The 22,576-nt window shown below is 39.7% G+C and overlaps 2 protein-coding genes across 2 annotated transcripts; both read left to right on the top strand.

Moving 5' to 3' along the window:
• Positions 1-1,850: 1,850 nt before the first annotated feature.
• Positions 1,851-4,017, top strand: LOC116987473 (immunoglobulin lambda-1 light chain-like). The gene is made up of 3 exons (XM_033043536.1): positions 1,851-1,991; positions 2,114-2,458; positions 3,676-4,017. Exons 1-3 carry the CDS (start codon positions 1,937-1,939, stop codon positions 3,996-3,998), a joined length of 723 nt encoding a protein of 240 aa, XP_032899427.1. The 5' UTR covers positions 1,851-1,936; the 3' UTR covers positions 3,999-4,017.
• Positions 4,018-18,397: 14,380 nt separating this feature from the next.
• On the top strand, positions 18,398-21,526 carry LOC116987162 (immunoglobulin lambda-1 light chain-like). Its single transcript, XM_033043038.1, has 3 exons — positions 18,398-18,527; positions 18,830-19,171; positions 21,204-21,526. Exons 1-3 carry the CDS (start codon positions 18,398-18,400, stop codon positions 21,524-21,526), a joined length of 795 nt encoding a protein of 264 aa, XP_032898929.1.
• Positions 21,527-22,576: the final 1,050 nt, after the last annotated feature.

Below are 22,576 nucleotides of genomic sequence, written 5' to 3'. Positions count from 1 at the left end.
CGTGAGAGGAATAGATCGGGTAGATGCACAGTCCCTTGTCCAGAGTAGGTGAATCGAGGACCAGGTTTATGGTGACAGGGCAAAGATTTAATAGGAATCTGAGGGGTAACGTTTTCCCACAGAGGATGGTGGGTGTATGGAACAAGCAGCCAGAGGAGGTAGTTGTGCCAGGGACCATCGCAACGTTTAAAAAACACTTAGACCGGTACATGGAAATGACAGATTTGGAGGGATATGGACTCAATACGGGCAGGTTGGACTACTGTAGATAGGACATGTTGGCCGATGTGGGAAAGATGGGCCGAAGGGCTTGTTTCCACACTCTATGACTATATGACTCTCTTTGACTCTATGGGGGATCATGTAGCATCTGCGGATCGGCGTTTGGGGAGGTAATAATGAGCAGCCATGAGCCAGTGCAATCTTTCGCGTGTTCATTTTCTCACGGTATTCCACGTTGCAACTTGACAACATGCAGCAGTGAGAGAAGGATGAGGACGGTGAGAGCAGGGACCAGTGTAAATAAACATTAGGTAAACTTGCTAGTCGTAGTGGCATGCCGACGTTCAGAGTGACTTATGCGCGCAATTACAGCTCATTCTGTGGATGGTACACATTGTAGTCACTTTAGTTTAATTTGGAGATACAGCGCCTAAACAGGCCCTTCTACCCACTGATCAACAGTCCCCGCACATTAACATTATCCTACACACTTTAGGGACAATATATAATTTTACCAAGCCAATGAACCTACCAATCTGCTTACAGGCAGGTCATGGGGAAAACGTAGTGGTGAAAGGATGAACGGTTAAGTTAATGGATCGCTGACCAGTCATGTTCACTGCTAAACTAATCTAGTTTCATGACAATTTAAGGACAATTATTCATGATAATTATTTTTCTCACCCGCTATTTCCCGAAAACAGCTCTCCGTGTTTGTCCCTTGTCAGTTTTGCCAGTTAGTTTGAGTGCCCGTATTCCACTCAACTTTAATTGAATATGGATGTGCTGTATGTAGAATTCCTGTCGTCCTGTCGTACTACAAAGTCGAAAGAATTCTGGAAGTGGTCGGTGAGAGCCAATATGACCCCTTTTACTTCACTCATAGATGCATTAATTTGGTGCAGGTGTACTTTCCACTTTGAGTCGAGGCAAGTTTTGCGAATTACTGCGCATTACAATAGGAGAGTATCACAGACCGCTTTTCCAAGCACGACACACATCGGGTAGTCTAAGTTGCCTCCAAAACTGCAACTTTACGGACATCTGTAGTGATGTTCTGTCCCCTCAGGTCCTTTCTAAATGATCTGATACACAAGTATAAGGGCAGCCTGTGGGGTTTATCATTTCTAAAATTACAAAGATATCTAAATATAGATTGAATGTGCTTTTTAATAAAACAGTGCTGATGCTGTGACTGTGGTCATGTTACTTTCAGCGATACGGAGGTAGACAAAAATGCTGGAGAAGCTCAGCGGGTGAGGGAGCGAAGGAAATCTGCGTAACGGATTCAGTTGTACCGTTTAGATAAAATATTTCTATTCCGTTTTCATTGTTGATCAAACAGTTACCGAATAGAATATTTAAAACTCGCAATCTGTTTAATATATATATGCGGAGCGTTCATACAGAACATTATAGATTGTTTGTTTATAAAGAAGGGACAACTGTGACAATACTTTTTATTCTGCTGGATGTATGAAACTTTTTAGAAATACAAGTCTCTAAAATAAGACCAGCGTGTTTCACAGTGGCGAATATTTTGAGGAAGAATCTGGCAATTTCTGATTGGCTTCGACGAGCATACCGGTTTGATTGGTTTGGAGAGATAAACACACGGTGACATATCGTCATTCCATTTATAAAGAGAGCCAGAGAGCAAGATTACACGCCACTTGTCCTGGAAACTGCCGCCCCATCGGAGCTCAGTCGGTTCATGAAAATGTCTTATTGGATCCGTGTGGTCGGTGCGTTGGTGTTTTGCGCAGTTTGTGAGTATTTTACTTTCCTGGATATTATACTTATTTCTGTTCACCATTAATTTGGGATTATCTCCCACACTTCAACAAACTTAACAATTTTCTTTTTTTTTCTAATATTTCTCCTTTCTCAGACTTAAGTGCGGCAGTTACAGTAACTCAGCCGCCTTCGATGTCCACCTCTACGGGACAGAAAATACAAATATCCTGCACCATATCGGGTTCCAGTTCGGGCGCTAACTATGTCTCGTGGTACCAACAGATTCCTGGCAAAACTCCCAAGTATCTATTCTACTATTATTCCGGCAGCACCATTTATAAAGGCACGGACATTCCAGACCGTTTTTCCATCTCGGTGTCAGGCAGCTCTGTAACATTCGCAATATCTAGCGTTCAATCGGTGGATGCTGCTGACTATTACTGTGCCAAATGGGATAGTGGTTTATATTTCGGTAAAGGAACGAGGCTGGGTATTGGCGGTAAGTAAAATATAATCTTCGGACAGCGCGCTGTTTTCTTTTTATTTCAATGCAGATATTGCGTGAAAATAATGTATATAAGCGACTAAAATAATGTATATAATTGTTTTCATTGATCAGAGCCACATTCCGCCTTCAAAGCATTTCAAAACACCCATGACCGGAGCAAGACTAACCCTTACAGCGTCAATATTAGATTAGAAATCGCGCAGCTGCGATTCCAAACAATATATATATTTACAATTCACAGAATTACTTAACGCCGCGCTATGAATTTAATGCACTCGAAAATGTGATGCAAATCTACAATTTTCCAATTTCCCTCCGTCTAATAATGACGCGTACTGCCCAATGCGAATGGTGTCATTTCTCTCGGATTTTGAAATCGTCAATTAGATGAGGGCTGATGTAGAACTGAAGTTGCATGGAATAGGGTTCGTTCAATAACTTGCGGAAATATTCGCAGTGATTGTCCAGATATGAAAGGAAATTGCTTGGGTAACGGGGGTCAGCAAATTTAATATTCAACACGGTCAAAATTCCGGTTGACGGGTTTAACAAGGATATCAAAATGCGAAATGCGAAGAGAAAGTTTCGCACATTTCCTTCAGAAATGTTGTTTAATACGTAGAGCAGCTTTTCGTGGACGCAGCCGTGTATTTCAAATTTAAATGAACATTCGGACTACAATGTCATCCTTGCTTGTGAACGACATCTACCAATCGGCAACCGTGGCTTTCGAAGACTAGTTTCTATATAATTTTGCATAACTTAAATAGCGCCACCTTCCATCTCAATGGGTGCCGACAATTAAATAAGTTTAAATCTGTTATTATAAATTTCGCGACCGGGAATCGTTTATATCTGCTGATATATTTAAATAAATGTAAAGCCGGAGATGTGTAGCAAAATGAACATTATAAAAGTTATAGTAATGTATTCAGTTTTATTAGAAAGTGCATCCATGATCTATCACAGATGGTTTCCCGGAGTTTATTCAGAGGGTAGACAGGAATTATTTTAGTTGCTTTCACGCACTTAATTTATTGTTCACCCAATTAAAAAATACATACTATAATGGTTTGAAATAGGTCGAGAATAAAACGACTTGTTTCTACAAACGAATAAATGAGTGCTTTAATGAGATGTATTTTCGGCAAATAATGATATCCCAACGACAGCAATCCTCCAATTAAATGTGACTTCTTATTAAACAGATCCTCGGGCACCGATCGTGACGGTCCTGCCGCCTTCAGCCGCTGAAGTTACCTCAAAGGGCACCGCCACCCTGGTGTGTTTGGTGAACGGCTTTAACCCGGGCTCGGTGGCCGTTGAATGGAGCGTCGACGGCAGTGCAAAAAATAGCGGCGTTGAGACCAGCCCGATCCAGCAGGATAAGGACAACACGTTCAGTCTCAGCAGTTACCTGACTCTGACGGCCTCAGACTGGAACTTACACGAGCTTTACTCATGTGTGGTTAAACACCAGGCTCAGGCAAACCCACTTAAGACAAATATCATGAGATCCAGCTGTACCTGATGTTGGAAACGTGAGCTGACTCACCGTTGGGTTCTTCCATGTGACAAAGTTAGTCTTTGTCTTTCGGAATTTTCATAAAGAAATGCCATTTATAGTTGAAACCTTGATTTTTATAACTTGTTCGCTTTGAATGTACTTCTTTCGAATGAACATCGTTGTTGAATAAAGCATCGTCGATTCAATTGCGTTAACTAAATGCATGTATGTTGCTATTGTACCCAAGGTATTCTTTGCAGACGTTGAGTAAAGTTTTAAAACTATTGTCAAATGCATTGCTCATTCTCCTTGATTTATTTATTTTTTAATTTTAATTTTTTAATTTTATTTTTTATTAGAAGTACAGTAAATTACATTAATACACTTCACATAAATCTTATTACATTTTGTTGTACCACTTCGTTTTTAGAGCTTTAAAAAAAGTAGAAATAAAAAAGTAAGGAAAGTGAGCAAGAATCGTGAAAGTGCAGGAAAGTGTTGGGAGAAGAAAGCCCCTTAGGGAAGAAATTAGAGAAGGAAGTAAAGAAAGGAAATGAGACCCTAGAAAGAAAAAAAAGAAGAAAAAAAAAAGGAAAAACAATCGCTCTATTGTAACACAAAATTCCGCAAAAAAGGATATACCAACCGTGTTTTTATTTTAAAATTATTTTATACCCCCCATTATCAGATCCTGGTACCATTTATATTTTAAATTACTATTGCACCTTATGCTTGATTTATTTCTGACCCCAAACATGACGACTTAATATGGATTGTGTTGTCTTCTACATTTGAGCACGAAACGCTGATTTATTTTACCTCAATCTCGATCTCGAATTACAATCGGAGAACAGTAGAGAGTTTGTGCCACTCGTCAAGTTATACAATGCGTTCTAAACCAACCATGACAAACGTGATCTCAACTCCAATAAGAATCCCCAAAATTGGCCGAAAATTCTCGGCAGGCGAGGCGGCCTGAAGTAATAAATTGATTTGATGTTTCAGGTTGTTCTTTTGGTAAAAAATAAAATAAAATTGTCCCTAGCAACCCCACACCTTCATGGTTTAAAGGATTTGTTAAATATGTTTTCGTTCGTAAGGATCACCGTTACATACTGTAAATAAAGGCAAGATATATGTATACCTGGACATTTACCGGAAACGTCATTAATTCCCAACAAATCAGCAAGATTCTGTAAAACTGATGGTTTGTTCCCACCTCCACTTTACTCTATCCACACTATGCACCGCACCTCCATCCTTTATCACCGAAGACATTGACATTAACCGATGACGGGATTTGTATTTCAATTACGCTTAACCTGTCGTTATCATGCCATGTTCCATCACAATCCCCGCTGTGGAAACAGCAAAGATTGAATCTTCCTGGTCTTGGCATTTCCATCTGTTCCTCTTGTGTCCAACTATCCATCAATATCATACGATCAGATATGAATTGTTCCAATGACCGGACATTCAAAGCCACCCAACAGAGAGGATTCCAATGATGTACAAACTTCTTCACGAAGACATTCCACTTTATCTCACCCCTACATAGCCAAATCCAGCATTATATTAAGTCCCCAAAACCAGGGTTCTCGTGTTCATCCCTCTCACAGTAAGTATTTATTTTCAATGAATTCTCCTCTCTTTCTTCGAAACTCTCAGATAATCTTCTGCAGCCCAATTGAAATACACTGCCCGGTTGCAGATTAAAGAAACACGTAGTGTGTTGGAACTGCAGATGCCGGTTTAAACCGAAGATAGACGTAAAAAGTTGTAGTAATTCATTCGGGTCAGACAGCATCTCTGGATAAAAGGAATAGGTGACGTTTCGGGTCGAGACGCTTCAGATCACAAAGGTCACCTACTACTTTTCTCCAGAGATGCTGCCTGATCAGCTTTTTACGTCCATCTTCAAAGAAATAGGTAGAGTTTTTATGAATGGTTCAATGGTGCGTTATTCTCACATCTACCATGGTATAGAGTAATTCATTTTTGTTTACAGTTCAGTACAAGTATCACTATACATAAGCAACTAAATACATCTTAGATAAACATCTCAGATGCAGTAAAAATTTATCGTGGTGGTACACTGAGACAGTATATAGAGTCGCCAGATTTGGCGCCATTTTCATATCCCAGTTGTTGTTAATGCAGGGTTCTTGACCTGACCATGAAGGTCCGCTGCCCTGTCAGCGTTGCAGGTTCTTCATCGGCCCTCTTCACCGTCAGGGTAGTGCACTCCCTCCCGCAGTCAGTCTGCTTAACGGCCCTTCCTCCCACTCCTTCATCTCCGGCCGGCGAGTCGGGCCTTCTGGGTGGGTTCCCTGTCCGGTCCGCGGCACCAGTCCTCGGCGCGAGATCGACTCTGAGAACTCCTCTTGCACTTTTTTGGTTTATCCTAAATGTATTTGTGTTAACCACACAGCTGCACTTATCTGTCTCAAGTGGCGTCCGTACACCGTCTATTTTAACAACAGGTGCAATATCACCTTTATATTCACGATATTCCTGTCACTTGTCACCAATTTGCCCCATGGGCTTGATCTTGCGATGTAAAAAAACGCAATGTTCTCCTTACTTACAACACCTCTATTTGTTTAAGTCTCATCTACCCCATTTTTACCCGATTAGTAAGAAGGTGGTCCCAGCATGATTCTCGTGGCCATGGACTCATTGAAATATTGAAACGTTTATTCTATTGCAAAACGTATACCGTCTACGCCAGGCGTTGAACTGCCTTATAAGATTCTGTCCCAGAGCTAATTTGCGCGTGGCACTGTAAACACTGGGATCATTAACACTGAACATCTTAATTTCAAACCGCGCTCCCAAACTCCTCGTAGAGCAAGTCCTCATTTAGCGCTTTGAATTTTGCCAGTTCTTAGGCCGACTTAAATGTGTGTGTCATGTCAATTCCGCAACAATATTTCTCCAGAGACACGAAGCTACGTTAACATAGAAACATAGAAAATAAGTGCAGGAGTAGGCCATTCGGCCCCTTTGAGCCTGCAACGCCATTCAATATGATCATGGCTGATCATCCAACTCAGTATCCTGTACCTGCCTTCTCTCCATACCCCCTGATCCCTTTCGCCGCAAGGGCCACATCTAACTCCCTCTTAAATATAGCCAATGAACTGGCCTCAACTACCTTATGTGGCAGAGAGTTCCAGAGACTCACCACTCTCTGTGTGAAAAATGTTTTTCTCATCTCGGTCCTAAAGGATTTCCCCTTTATCCTTAAACTGTGACCCCTTGTCCTGGACTTCCCCAACATCGGGAGCAATCTTCCTGCATCTAGCCTGTCCAACCCCCTAAGAATTTTGTACGTGTCTATAAGATCCCCCTACAATCGTCTAAATTCTAGCGAGTATATCCAGTCTTTCTTCGTATTAAATTCCTGACATCCCAGGAATCAGTTTGGTGAACCTTCTCTGTACTCCCTCTAAGTCAAGTTAACTCTCCGCTCTGCACACCTGACACATACATTGGCGTTCTTCGTCAAAGTTCGTAAACCAGAATGTTAGTTTGCCCTGCTCCATAATACTTCCTATTTCTTCTTCATCAACACCCGTATCACCGCAACCTGGAATCTCATATTTATTTCGTTCACATTTACACCCCCTGGTCACTGTTTTTTTAACTAATCTTTTTTTCTTCATCATCTTGGTTTAATTTATTGAGCTTTAGTGAAAACGGTTTTGGATGTGTGCTGTCCGGTCAATGAAAGGACTCCCTATGATTACAATCAAGCCGTCCACAATGTACAGATACTGGATAAAGATAAACCATTCAGTGCATGACGAGTTGGACCACCATTGCCTGTGGCAAATTATGCTTCCTCAGCTGCCACAGGAAGTACATCCTCTGTTCTGCCTTTTTGACTGTGGAGTCGATGGAACCTAAAAGACTTCCCAGGAAGTTAAAAGGCTCCACAGATGGGACTGTGGTGTTGTTGATGGTAAGTGGGGTGAGGGGAGGGGGAGCTCTCCTAAAGTCTACTATCAATTCCACTGTCTTAAGAGCATTGAGCTCCAGGTTGTTGCGATGGCACCAGGCCGCCAGCGGTGTCACTTCCTGTCTATAAGCAGATTCTTCCCCATCCTAGATGAGTCCAATGAGGGCTGTGTCATCCGCAAACTTGAGAAGCTCGACAGAGGAGTCGGTGGAGGTGCAGTCATTGGTGTAGCGAGATTAGAGGAGAGGGGAGAATACGCAGCCTTGCGGTGCTCCTTTGTTGAGGGTTTACGGGTCCGAGATGTGCTTTCCCAGCCTCACATGCTGCTTCCTGTCTGTCAGGAAGCCGGTGATCCACCGACAGAGGGGACTGGTGAACAAGGACCTCCAGATCCCGTTGTACTTCCCCTTTTCCCAACTTGACACCATTTAGATAATAATCTGCCTTCCTGTTTTTGCTTCCAAAGTGGACAACCTCACATATTTCCACATTAAACTGGATCTGCAATGCATCTGCCCAGTCCCCCAACCTGTCCAAGTCACCCTTCATTGTCATAGCGTCCTCCTCACAGCTCACACTGCCACCCAGCTTTGTGTCACCTGCAAATTTGCTAATGTTACTTTGAATCCCTTCATCCAAATCATTGATGGATATTGTAAATAGCTGTGGTCCCAGCACCGAGCATTGCTGTACCCCACTAGTCACTGCCTGCCATTCTGAAAGGGCTCGTTAATCCCTACTCTTTGTGTCCTGTCTGCCAACAATTTTCTACCCCAATACCATGTGCTATAATTTTGCCCACTAATCGCCATGTGGGACCTTATCAAATGCTTTCTGAAAGTCCAGGTACACTACATCTACGCGCTGTCCCTTGTCCATTTTCCTAGTTACATCCTAAAAAAATCCAGAAGATTAGTTCAACATGGTATTCCCTTCGTAAATCCATGCTGACTCGGACCGATCCTCTTACTGCTATCCAAATGAGCCGCTATTTCATATTTTATGATTGACTCCAGTATCTTCCCCACCACCGATGTCAAGCTAACTGGTCTATAATTCCCTGTTTTCTCTCTCCCGCCTTTCTTAAAATGTGGAATGACATTAGCTACCCTCTCATCCACAGGAACTGATCCTGAATCTATAGAACATTGGAAAATGATCACCAATGCGCCCACAGTTTCTAGAGCCACTTCCTTAAGTACCGTGGGATGCAGACCATCAGGCCCTGGAGATTTATCAGTCCCATCAGTCTACCCAACACCATTTCCTGCCTAATGTGGATTTCCTTCAGTTCCTCGGTCACCCCAGATCCTCTGGCCACTAGAACATCAGGACGATTGTTTGTGTCCTCCTTATTGAAGGCAGGTCCGAAGTACCTGTTCCACTCATCTGCCATCTCCTTGTTCCCCATAATGAAATCACCCTTTTTCAGTCTTCAAGGGTCCAACTTTGGTCTTAACTATTTTTTTCCACTTAACGTACCTAATGAAGCGTTTACTATCCTCCTTCATATTCTTGGCTAGCTTACATTCGCACTTCATCTTTTCTCCTCGTATTGCCTTTTTAGTTGTCTTCTGTTGCTCTCTAAACATTACACAATCCTCTTGCTTACCAATCATCTTTGCTACGTTGTACTTCTCTTTTATTTTTATACTGTCCCTGGCTTCCCATGTCAACCCCTTACTCCCCTTGGAATATTTCTACCACTTTGGAATGAACTGATCCTGCACCTTCCGTATTATTCCCAGAAATACCTGCCATTGTTGTTCCACTGTCATCCCTGCTAGGGTATCTTTCCAGACAACTTTGGCCAGCTCCTACCTCATGGTTCCATAGACCCATTTGTTCAACTGTAACACTGACACCTCCGATTTACCCTTCTCCCTCTCAAATTGTAGATTAAAACTTACCATAGTGTGGTCACTACCTCCTAATGGCTCCTTAACCTAAATTCTCAAGATTTCTCTGATATTGTTTTAAAAAAGAGCAATACGGCTGTGATTGAATACTCACCACATGTTTCAATGAGCCCCAACAACATTGAAAAAGTTCGACATGTTACAGGATGAATTTTCTTATTTGAATGGTATAAACCTAAACTTTGTCTCTGTCCACCACAAGTGCAACAAGGCCGCAGTCTGCGCCGTCTGGAGTCCTTTATGTATAGCCAACTGCAACATTGTCACCAAGGAATGAAGGCGTAGACTAGTTTCTAAATGCGGAGAGAATCCGGGACTTGGGACTTCCGGTGGCGACATGCTTTGTTAGCAGTCGCAAACTTTCTAGCTCCGCTGAAAAAATCGCGATTTTTCGCGTTAAAATCGGGTCAGGAGGTCGGGACCGTTTTTAAAAATTTACCGGAGTCTCATGTCGCGGTGCTGATGACGTCATCAGTAAGCGCCGTGAATTTAACGGAGGGAAAGGCATTTTAAATGAAAAAAACGTCTCCAGGTCAGAGCCCACAGAGGAAAGCTACAAAACACCTGCTGAAGACTCAGGAACACCAAGAAACTGCAAAACTGACCTCTGGAGTGGACTCTGGAATGGCTACACGATCTAAGACTGAGATGACCACAAAAGAGAAAACCGAAATGGAGGAGTTAAAGAACTCGGTAAGAGATTTGAAAAATGAGTTGAAAGCTGGAAACTTAAATTTGATGGAAAACATGCATGCATTTATTAATGCCGGTAATGAAAAAATACTTGAGTGCATTGGGGCTCTGCAAAAAAAAGTTGATGATGTGCAAGAAGAATTAACGGAGAAAATTAATAAGGTGGCAGAAGAGTCCACAAAGATGTTTGAGGCTGTGCATGAAACTGTTTCTGCAAATGTAACTGCAGTGAAAGATATAAAAGCTGTTGTGGAAGAGATGGCTGGAGAGATGCAGATGATGAAGTCAGAAATAGACAGCCTCAAGAGCCAACTTACAAAGGTTTCTGATAAATATGTTGACCTAGAAGCTCGCTCAAGACGTCAAAATATACGAATACGTGGAGTAAAAGAGGGAGCTGAGGGGGACAATGCTCGTGGGTACACTGCCAACCTAATTAAAACACGTGCTCAATCTATCTGAGGCACCTGTAATTGAAGAAGCACATCGACTACCCAGAGTTAAACCAAAATCTCAAGGAGAACATGCTTACCCAAGACAGATCATAATCAAACTTCGGGATATCCCAACAATGGAAGCGCTGATGAAAAAGATTAAATACGGAGAGAACATGATGTACGGAAATGATTCTATTAAACTCCTACGGGACTACCCTCACGAGATTGTTCTGAAGAGAAGAAAGTTCTCACAGACCAGAGAAGCTCTTTACGAGGTCAAGGGTGTCAGATGTGGAGTATATTATCCGGCCAGAATGCGTATTACTTTCAGGGGAATCTCAAAAACATTTATTAACTCGGTGGAATCTCTTAAATACGCTCAAGAAATCGTGGCCAAGGCAGCAACAACTGAAGATTGATCACCAAGACGTCATGAACAAATTAATTTGCTTATCCCCCCAACAAGAATATCACAAGAAAAGTGAAATAAGCGAACAACACCAATCTTTAAAAATTACTACACGCAACAGATTTTCCAAGAGACGTGTCTAGACATTATTATCTTGCCTTGAACATTGCGGAATCTAACTCAAGGACATTCTGTGCTCAAACGAGGAAAGACTGATAACATGGGAGTGAATCTGCTGAGCTGAGAGCGAAAAACATCACATGGCTTATATAGTTTTACAAAATATTGAGAATTAATAATTAATAACTAACAATACTAATATAGAAATAGCAACTGAAACTGATAAAAATTAATAATTAATAATTAATAACTAAAAATTCTAATATAGAAATAGCAACTGAAACCGATAAAAATGTGTTGCCTGCTTTATAACGCAGACAACCGTAATCACATATGTTCCGCAGCTCGAATGGGGAGGGGAGGAGACTCGGGCACCTGGCACAGTTCCAGGAGCCTGACTTCGGTTAACCCTTTCAACGAACAAATCACTTTTAACAATACTAAAACCATTTACAAATAGTTAAGAGATAAAGAGTGAGGAATATATGTAACTTAATACATGATTAGATTTGATAAGTTGGAATGAAACATATATATATATATACTACAACTGGGTGAAATAGAACTTATTTGGAAACGGTACCGACCCCCTAGGGTTTGGGTAATAAAGGCAGCGGGGCTAATTTTTTAACATCTACACCGGAAGCGATATAGATGTCGTACCCCACAGACGAGTGGGTCACTCACTACGGTGTCCGAAACTCAGACACCGTAAATTTATTTGATATACTTTTTTTTTTTATTATCACAATATGTCACATCTATGTGTTTTCTTTTCAAGGACAATCGCAGAGGGGAACTACCAAGGAAGTCTATATTATAAATGCTCCCAAAATAACCAGAGTCCTGAGGTATGAATGCACCATAATAAATAAGGTCATCAAAATAGGTAGAAATGTATGACGACAATCAAAAGAAAATGGGAGGAATCACACTATGCAGTTGGAATATAAGGGGTATTAATGAACCTATTAAAAGGGGCAAGATACTAGCTCAGTTGAAATCATACAACACGGATATTTCGTTTCTACAGGAAACGCATCTTAAACATCAAGATCAGACGAGACTGAGGGCGAACTGGATAGGCCAAACATTTCACTCTTCATTTACTTCCAAATCTAGAGGTACCGCTATCATTATTCGTAAAGGAATTCCATTTAAATCAAAGAATATTATTTCAGATAAGGAAGGGAGATACCTTATAGTAGCAGGAGAGATCAATAATACGCCAATTACGTTGGTAAACATATATGCGCCCAATTTTGATAATCCTCAATTTTTAATAAAATTCTGAATATAATTGCAGAATGTACTTATCAAAATGTCATAATTGGAGGAGACTTTAACTGTGTTTTAGACCCTTATCTAGATAAATCGATGCAAAAACAAAAAGGTAATAGGAAATCTAAAACCAGTGAACTTTTACATACATATATGGAAAACACAAATATAGTAGATGTGTGGAGGATTGCAAACCCGACGGGAAGGGATTATTCGTTTTATTCAACGGTGCATAAAACATACTCACGGATAGACTATTTTCTTGTGGATACAAAATTAATTCCGCACACTATGAACCCTAAATACCACACTAATGCGATCTCAGACCACTCCCCGCTAACTTTTGTTTTAAAACTAGAAGGAATGTCTATGAATAAATCGTTCTGGAGGTTTAACTCGCAAATTTTAAAAGACCCACAAGGGAGTATATATCTAAAAAAACAGATGGACCTATTTTTTGAGATAAATGATACACCAGATATATCCCCCACGCTATTATGGGAATCCTTCAAAGCATTTATTAGAGGAGTCATTATTTCATTTCAAGCTTATCAAAATAAAAAGAATAAGAATGAACAAAGACATTTAGAAGAACAAATAAAACAATTAGATACAGATAATGCTAAAGATCCAACTATGGATAAACATAATAAAATCCTATTATTGAAATTCAAGCTAAATAAATTACTGTCAGAGAAAGTTATAACATTATTTCAAATTACAAAACAAGAACACTTCGAATTCGGGGATAAACCCCACAAACTTTTAGCACGCCAACTGAAAAAACGGGAAAAAGAGAATGCAATATTAAAGATTAAATCAGATAGAGGGGAATTATTAACATTACCCAAGGATATCAATAAAAGATTTGCTCAATTTTACCAGAATCTATACACATCTAAAACGTTAATAGACAATAATAAAATTTCAGAATTTCTAGATAACTGTAACCTACCACAATTAGAACTGAGGGAACAAGAGGAACTGGGAGCACAAATTACTTCTAAGGAGATAGAAGACACAATAAAAACACTAAAGAATGGAAAAACACCAGGACCAGATGGATTCAGTAATGAATTTTATAAATCTTTTTATGACATAGTTACTCCACGATTACAGAAAATGTATACATATGCTTTTGAGGAGCAAAGCTTACCTGAAACACTAGCAGAATCAACGATCATATTAATACTTAAAAAAGATAAAAATATAGAAGAACCAGGTTCATATAGAGCTATTGCTTTGTTAAATACGGATCAAAAAATAATAGCGAAAACACTAGCCAGTAGACTAAGCAGGTATGTTAGTAGATTAATAAATGAGGATCAAACAGGATTTATACCTAAGAGACATTCATTCAATAACTTGAGACGTTTGCTTAACATAATGCACTCACATAAATCTCACGACCAAGAGTTAGCTATCATCTCACTGGATGCAGAAAAAGCGTTTGATCAAGTAGAATGGGATTATATGATTAAAGTATTGCAAAAATTCCAATTGGGAGAGAACTTCATTGCATGGATAAAACTATTATATAACAAACCCACGGCTAGAATACTAACTAATAATATATTATCCTCGAAATTTGAACTATCAAGGGGCAATAGACAAGGTTGTTCATTATCTCCGCTGTTATTTGCTTTGGTAATTGAACCCCTTGCTGAAAAAATAAGAACACACCTGGATATTCACGGTTATAATACAAAATATTCAAATAACAAAATATCCCTATATGCCGATGATGTACTACTGTACATCACAAAACCACAAATTAGTATACCGAATATATTAAATTTAATTGAGGACTTTGGATCCTTTTCAGGATATAGAATAAATTGGAACAAAAGTGAAATTATGTCGATAAAACCAAAAGACTCAACACATCTCAGGAAATTCCCCTTTAAAATAGCTACAGAAAAATTCAAATATTTGGGAATTGAAATTACTAGAAATTACCAGGATATGTTTAAAGCCAATTATAATCCCCTACTTAAGAAATTAAATAATTTGATTAAATTCTGGAAAACACTTCCGATGTCCTTAATAGGCAGAATAAATGCTATAAAAATGATTTTCTTACCACAAATTCTATACCTATTTCAATCAATACCTATATATCTCCCAAAAAAGTTTTTCAAAAAATTGGACTCAGACATTACAAATTTCATATGGGATTATAAACCCCATAGAATACAAAGAACACACCTTAATAAACGAAAAGAGTGGGGGGGTCTAGCGCTCCCTAACTTTATGTATTATAATTGGGCAGTAAATATTAAAAATATGATTCACCTGCTGGACAATTCTGCCCAGCAGGCGGACTGGATTGTAATGGAAAAAGGGGATTGCTCCCCGAGTAATATAGGAGCGATTATCCTCTCACCAATAAATCTGAATAATAAAAATTATAATAAAAACCCAATTATACATAGCACAATTAGAACATGGAAACAAATAAAACAGAATCTAAAATTAAGAAACCTATCTCTCTCAATACCAATAGCCAATAACCCATCGTTTAAACCATCAATCATAGACAAATCATTTATACATTGGGAAAGAATGGGAATCAAAACGCTCGAAGATCTGTATGAAGTGGGAAAATTACTATCATTTCAACAACTACAACTGAAATATAATTTGAAAAATAACCAATATTTTAAATATCTTCAAATTTGTGATTATTTGAAAAAATACACAAAAGACTATCATAATATGCCTTCCGACTTACTGGATGAAGCAATGAAGACAAAGGCGGAATCAGCTAACTTAATATCGTACTTATATAATATCATTTTAAACATAGAAATACCCACAACAGATGGAATTAGAAGAGACTGGGAACAAGAATTAGCTATAAAAATTTCAAAAGAGAGCTGGGATAAACATTTACTACAGGTGCATAAATGCTCGATCAATGTACGACATACGCTTATCCAATTCAAAACATTACATAGACTATACTATTCAAAAACTAAATTAAATAAAATCTTTCCCAATGTTTCACCAATCTGTGATAAATGTCTGTGTCAAGAAGCTACCATAGCGCATTCTTTTATTTTTTGTACAAAAATCCAAAAATTCTGGCATGGAATATTTGATATTTTTTCAAAATTAATTAAAATAAAACTGGTACCAAAACCAGAATGGATCATTTTTGGGATATCGGAAGATATCCCTGAATTAAACGTGTATCAGAAGAATTTACTCAATTACGGGCTAATAATGGGAAAAAAGCTCATACTTAAATTCTGGAAAAATGCGCCCACACCAACAATAAAAATGTGGATATCAAATATGTTTGAAACATTACATCTGGAAGAGATGAGATTCCTCTTAGCAGATAAAGCAAACCAATTCCAAAAGACGTGGTCTACGTTTATGGACCTATTACAAGCATGAGGTGCAATAGTAATTTTTAAAAATAAATAAATAAATAAATGGTATCAGGACCTGGCATTGGGAGATAAAACAACAAAAACAGACTTGGTTGGTAGTCTTTCTGCGGAGTTTAATGTTATAATAGAGCGATTGTCCTTACTTTCTTTTTCTTTCTTTTCTAGGGTCTACTTTCTTACTTTACTTCCTTCTCTAACTTCTTTTCTAAGGGGCTTTCTTTTCCCAACACTCTTCTGCACTTCACAACTCTTGCGCACCTTCTTTACTTTCCTTACTTCTATCTTTTTCTTAAAGCTTTAAAAAAAAAAAAAAAATGAAGCGGTACAAAAAATGTATTAAGATATATGTGTTGTGTGTTATTGTAATTTACCGTACTTCTAATAAAAAAAAAAAAAAAAAAAATGTTTCAATGAGCCCCAACAACATTGAAAAAGTTCGACATGTTACAGGATGAATTTTCTTATTTGAATGGTATAAACCTAAACTTTGTCTCTGTCCACCACAAGTGCAACAAGGCCGCAGTCTGCGCCGTCTGGAGTCCTTTATGTATAGCCAACTGCAACATTGTCACCAAGGAATGAAGGCGTAGACTAGTTTCTAAATGCGGAGAGAATCCGGGACTTGGGACTACTGGTATAGGATCTCCAAAAAGTTAATTCGCAAGTGGTTTCGGTAGTAAAGAAAGCAAACGAAATGATAACATTTATTTGGAGAGGGCTTGTATACGAAAACAGGAATGTCATGCTGAGGCTCTATAATGCGCTAGTCGGGTCGGATTTGGAATATTGTGAGCAATGCTGGGCACCGTATCTGAGGAAGGATGTGCTGCCTCTGGAAAGGGTCCAGAGGAGGTTTACAAGAATGATCACAGGAATGAGTGGGTTAACATCTAATGAGCGTTTGACGGCACTGGGACTGTGCTCGCTGGAGTTTAGAAGAATGAGATGGGACCTCATTGAAACGTACAGAATAGTGAAAGGCTTGGATGGTGTGGATGTGGAGCGGATGTGTCCAGTAGTAGTGAGTCCAGGACTAGACACAGAATTAAAGACCGTTCTTTTAGGAAGGAGATGAGGAAGAATTTATTGGTAAATCGGTGGAATTATTTGCCACAGAAGGCTGTGGAGGCCAAGGCAGTGTCTAATTTTAAGAGATAGATAAATGTATGATTAGTGCGCGTATCACAGTTTATCAGGCTGTGGGCCGAGCATCAAAAATGTGTCTAGAAATCAGTTTTCGTGACCCAAGTCATCAACTACATGAAATTTTCCACAGATTTAGATGAAATATAATTGAGAAGGAAGTCATAACTCGTCATTGCCGAAAGCAGTGTGTGACTGTGTGTTCTTCGTCTGCTCTCCCCGATGGAAAAAATAGTGGCGCGCGCACCCAAAATCTAACTCCGGTTATTGCAGTTTAATTTCGAAAAAAACAAGTATCCCGAACAATTTCCAGATGTTAAGTTTGGAACTTTTGTTGTTGATCAAATGGAAGGAAAATGTCGTCCAAAAATTTGGGGATGGTGCGCAGATGACACAACGACTATCACGATCCATTCGTGCTGCCCTTGCAAACGTTTCTTCTTATTGCTGATGCTCATCATCCACTGGTGCTGTGTGGAATATACAAACACTGCATCAACTGTACATACAATTAGTTATCAATGATACGTATGTAGTATATCAACATGTTGTCAAATATATCACCAGTTTTAAACTTCATTAAAGTCAGATGCAACACCTCTGTTTTTGTAAATGCAGGTGCCCTTCTTTGGACAAAGGTCTACTGCGCATTACAGTATTAGAGTGGAATCTCTTCCAAGCAACATATGCATCATGTAGTCTGAATTGCTTCCTAAAACTGCAACTGCACTAACATTTGTTAGTGTTAATCTTAGTTAACATTCTCACACAAGAAGAACGATGGTCAGTGGGAATTATCATTTCGAAAATTCCGAAAATGTATCGATTTAAGATGAATAAAAACGGGGCAGAGGAGGCTGGCTGCCATCGCGTTATATTCAGGGATATGGTTTTATTTGGACCGTTTCGCTTACGTGTCCAAACAGTTACAAAATATAATATTGAAAACTCTCAGATAATTTCTTCATTATATTTTTGCATAAAGATCATACAGAAAATAATAGATTGTTTATTATCGGGAAGGCGCTAGTGCGCAAATCCCTTTTATTCCACGACATGTATGAGAACGCATCAAGCTATTTAGAAATACAAATGACGAAAATAAGACCCCCATGCTTCACAGTGGCGGAATATTTCGACGAAGGAAGGATCTGGCAATTTCTGATTGGCTTCGACGAGCATTCTGGTTTGATTGGTTTGCAAAGATAAACACACGGTGCCAACTCGTCATTCCATTTATAAAGCGAGCCCTAGAGCAAGTTTAGACGCCACTTAGTCAGGAAACTGACGCCCTGTCGGAGTGCAGTCGCTTAATTAAAATGTCTTGCTGGATCAGTGTGGTTGGTGCTCTGCTGTTATGCGCAGTTTGTGAGTATTATACTTCCCCGGGCAATAGATTTATTTCCGTGCACCATTAAATTGGGATCTTCTCCCACACTTCAGCTATCTTAATGATTTTATATTTTTCTGATCTTGATCTTTTCTCAGATGTAAACGCGGCAATGACAATACGTCAACAGCCTTCGATGTCCACCTCTACGGGGCAGAACATACAAATATCCTGCACCATATCGGGCTCCAGTTCAGGCGGTGACTATGTCCAGTGGTACCAACAGATCCCTGGCAAAACTCCAAAGTATTTAATGTACTATTATTCCGGCAGCATTGATAAAGGCACGGACATTCCAGACCGTTTCTCCGTCTCAATGTCAGGCAACACTGCAACATTCGCAATATCTAACGTTCAAGCGGATGATGCTGCGGACTATTACTGTGCAAAATGGGATAGTGGTTTACATTTCGGTAAAGGAACGAGGCTGGGTATTGGTGGTAAGTGAAATATATTCTTTGGACGGCGCCCTGGATTATTTTGTAAATGTAAATGAAATGTTTGTTGAATTAACGTCGTAATTCACGCAAATTGGAGGAACAGCAGCTCATATTTCACTTGGCCAGCTTACAATACAGCGGCATGACTTGATTGCTCTAACTTCAAGTAACTCCGACGCTACGTTCATTCTCCGTGCTTACCACGAGTTTGATTTTTTTTAAACTCGGGAGAGCTCTTGGAATGTACTCGTACCGTGTGACAGGGCTTTGATACTCGTTTTCACCGAGCCCACAGTTAACCATGGCCTATTTCCTTTTTTCATCGTAACTTTTTCTTTATCTCTCTATCATTTTTCTTTATCTCTCTACACCGTCTATATATCTCGCGTCCCTTTCCCCTGACTCCCAGTCTGAAGAAGGGTCTCGACCCGAAACGTCGCCTATTACTTTTCTGCAGAGATTCGCTAAGTTACTCCAGCGTTGTGTGCCTATCTTCACATTATACTTGATTTTAACAGGATTATTTCGATGTAGTTGGTGCAGTGTATAGATTCCTGTTTTACAGACGCTCACGCTCTGAGTTCACTTGGTCATAGCTCAGTGAAATAACTGGGAAATGGAGCTATAAATACATTTCTCAACTCGGCGCCCAGTGAATCTGAGCGGGCGAATGAACACATAGACTTTAACTACTTTGGGCGAATTAAATTATTTGGGACTGTAGCTAGTTTCCATCCTTTTTACGCATTGATATCCGACCGCACCGTGCAGGGATGCGAGGGAATAATTAGTTCCACGGTGTTTTTGTTTGATATTGAAACAAGTGTTTCACTCTGAATCCCTTTACATTTTAGTTGAATAACAAAAATAATTTATGTCATTGTTTTCGCAGGTGAGAGCCACATTTCTATCTCAAAGCCATTTCAAATTATTCAGGACCCGAGCAAGACTAGCCCGTTCAATACACACTCAATATTAGAGTAGAAATCGCGTACCTGTGATTCCAAGCTTTATGTGTGTTTACAGTTCACAATTTACCAAATTATTTAGGCTGCACTTCAAGAACTTTAATGTTCTCGAAAATGTGAGGCGACGCTCCAATTTTTCATTCTCGCCCAATAATTATCGCGTGTTTCCCAATGCGAATTATTGGCACGTTTTTCGGGATTTTGAAGTAGTCGTGTATATAAGGATTGACGTAGAATTGAAGTGCCCCCGAACTAAAATGCGGTTTGTTAAATAATTTGCAGAAGTATTCGCAGCGAATTATCAACTCGCGAGAATAATCGTGCAAATGTGAAAGTAAACTGCTTGGTTAACGGGGTTCAGCAACGTTGACATTCAACTTTGCCGAAATTCAGGTGGACATGTCTAACGGGTATATAGTTTCTCCTCAAAATGTGAAAAGAGAACGTTTCTCACATTTCCTTCAGGACATAGGTTACTTTGTTTAATGCGTGTAACTGGCTTTGGTGAGCGCAACAATACATGTCAATTATAAATTAACATTCGAACTATAATGAAATCGAAATCTGCGAACCTGTACCGTGGCGGTTCCGAGAATCTTTTCCTTATATTCCTGCGGTACTTAAACCCGCTATCTCAATGGGTGCACACAATCAAATAAGTGTAAATCTGTTAATATGTAAATTCCGCGAAGTAAATTATTGACATCTGTTACATTTAAATAGACGGCAATGGAAGTAAAGCTGGAGACGTGTAGTGGAAATCACTTTTATAAAGTTATATCAATGTGTTCAATGTTATTAAACTGTACAGCCATGATATATCACAGTTGTTTCTGTGGTGTTTATGGATAGGACAGACAGCATCTATCCTAGTTGCTTTCACGTTGTTTATTCATTGTTTATCCGATTTAAACAAAAACACACATTCAATGGTTTGAAATAGGTCGAGAATAAAACGATGTTCTACAAATTAATAAATAAGTGCTCTAATGGAATGCATTTTCTGAAACATGATATCTCAACGACAGCAATTCTCCAATTAAACTTGACTTCTTGTTAAACAGATCCTCGGGCACCGATCGTGACTGTTCTCCCGCCTTCCGCTGACGAAGTTACCTCAAAGGGCACCGCCACACTGGTGTGTTTGGTGAACGGCTTTAATCCGGGCTCGGTGGCCGTTGAGTGGACAGTCGACGGCAGTGCAAAAAATAGCGGCGTTCAGACCAGCCCGATCCAGCAGGATAAGGACAACACGTTCAGTCTCAGCAGTTACCTGACTCTGACAGCCTCAGACTGGAATTTACACGAGCTTTACTCCTGTGTGGTTAAACACCAGAGTCTGGCAAACCCACTTAAGACAAATATCGTGAGATCCAGCTGTATCTGATGTTGGACACGTGAGGCTGACTTGACAAAGTTAGTTTATCATCATTGGGTTCGTCCATGTGACAAAGTTAGTAATGTATTGGACTTCGATGTTTTCGTTCGGAAATGCCATTTGTTGTTGAAACTTCGATTTTTATGACATGTTCACTTTAAATGTAGTTCTTTCGAAAGAATGTCGTTCTTGAATGAAGCATCAAGTAGATTCAATTGCGTTAGTCAACAACATGGATGTTGTTATTGTACCCATGGTATCTTTGTAGCCGTTCAATAAAGTTTAAAAAACGCATTTCAAATGCATTGTTGATTCCCTTTGGTTTATTTCTGACCCGAACCATGATGGCTTAACACGGGTTGTGTTGTCTCGTGGATTTGAGCTAGCAACACTGATTTTGTTTCTCTATTTCGATCACTAATTACAATCGTACAACTGTAGTGAGCCACTCGTCGATTTATACCATGTGTTCTACAGCGCTTTGTCAGTCCGTGTGCAACATTATGTCCCTGTCCCACTTAGGAAACCTGAACGGAAACCTCTGGAGACTTTGCGCCACACCCAAGGTTTCCGTGTGGTTCCCGGAGGTTTTTGTCAGTTTCCCTACCTGCTTCCACTACCTGCAACCTCCGGCTACCACCTGCAACCTCCGGGAACCGCACAGAAACCTTGGGTGGGGCGCAAAGTCTCCAGAGGTTTCTGTTCAGGTTTCCTAAGTGGGACAGGGGCATAAATCAGACTAAGAACCATGTAAACCAAGCATGGCAAACGTGGTCTTAATACCAAAAATATCACAGAAATAAACAGAAAATGCTGTTAATACTCAGTAAGTCGGGCGGTATGTGGGAAGTGAGAAATAGATTGGCGGTTTCAGGCTGTTTAAAAAAAAAAATCAAAAAAACGTCCCTAGCAGCCTCATGCGTTCATGGTTTGTTAAAGATGTCTTCGTTCACAAGGTGCACCGTTACATAATTAAATAAATTACGTGCTCATACGTGGAAATCTGGAAATTTGGAAACGCCATTAATTCCCAACATATCAGCAAGTTTCTGTAAACTG

Source organism: Amblyraja radiata, chromosome 25, assembly GCF_010909765.2.
Source record: "Amblyraja radiata isolate CabotCenter1 chromosome 25, sAmbRad1.1.pri, whole genome shotgun sequence".
Classification (NCBI taxonomy): Eukaryota; Metazoa; Chordata; class Chondrichthyes; order Rajiformes; family Rajidae; genus Amblyraja; species Amblyraja radiata.
The sequence above is the reverse complement of the archived record's forward strand: the minus strand, read 5'-3'. Positions and strand labels throughout refer to the sequence as shown.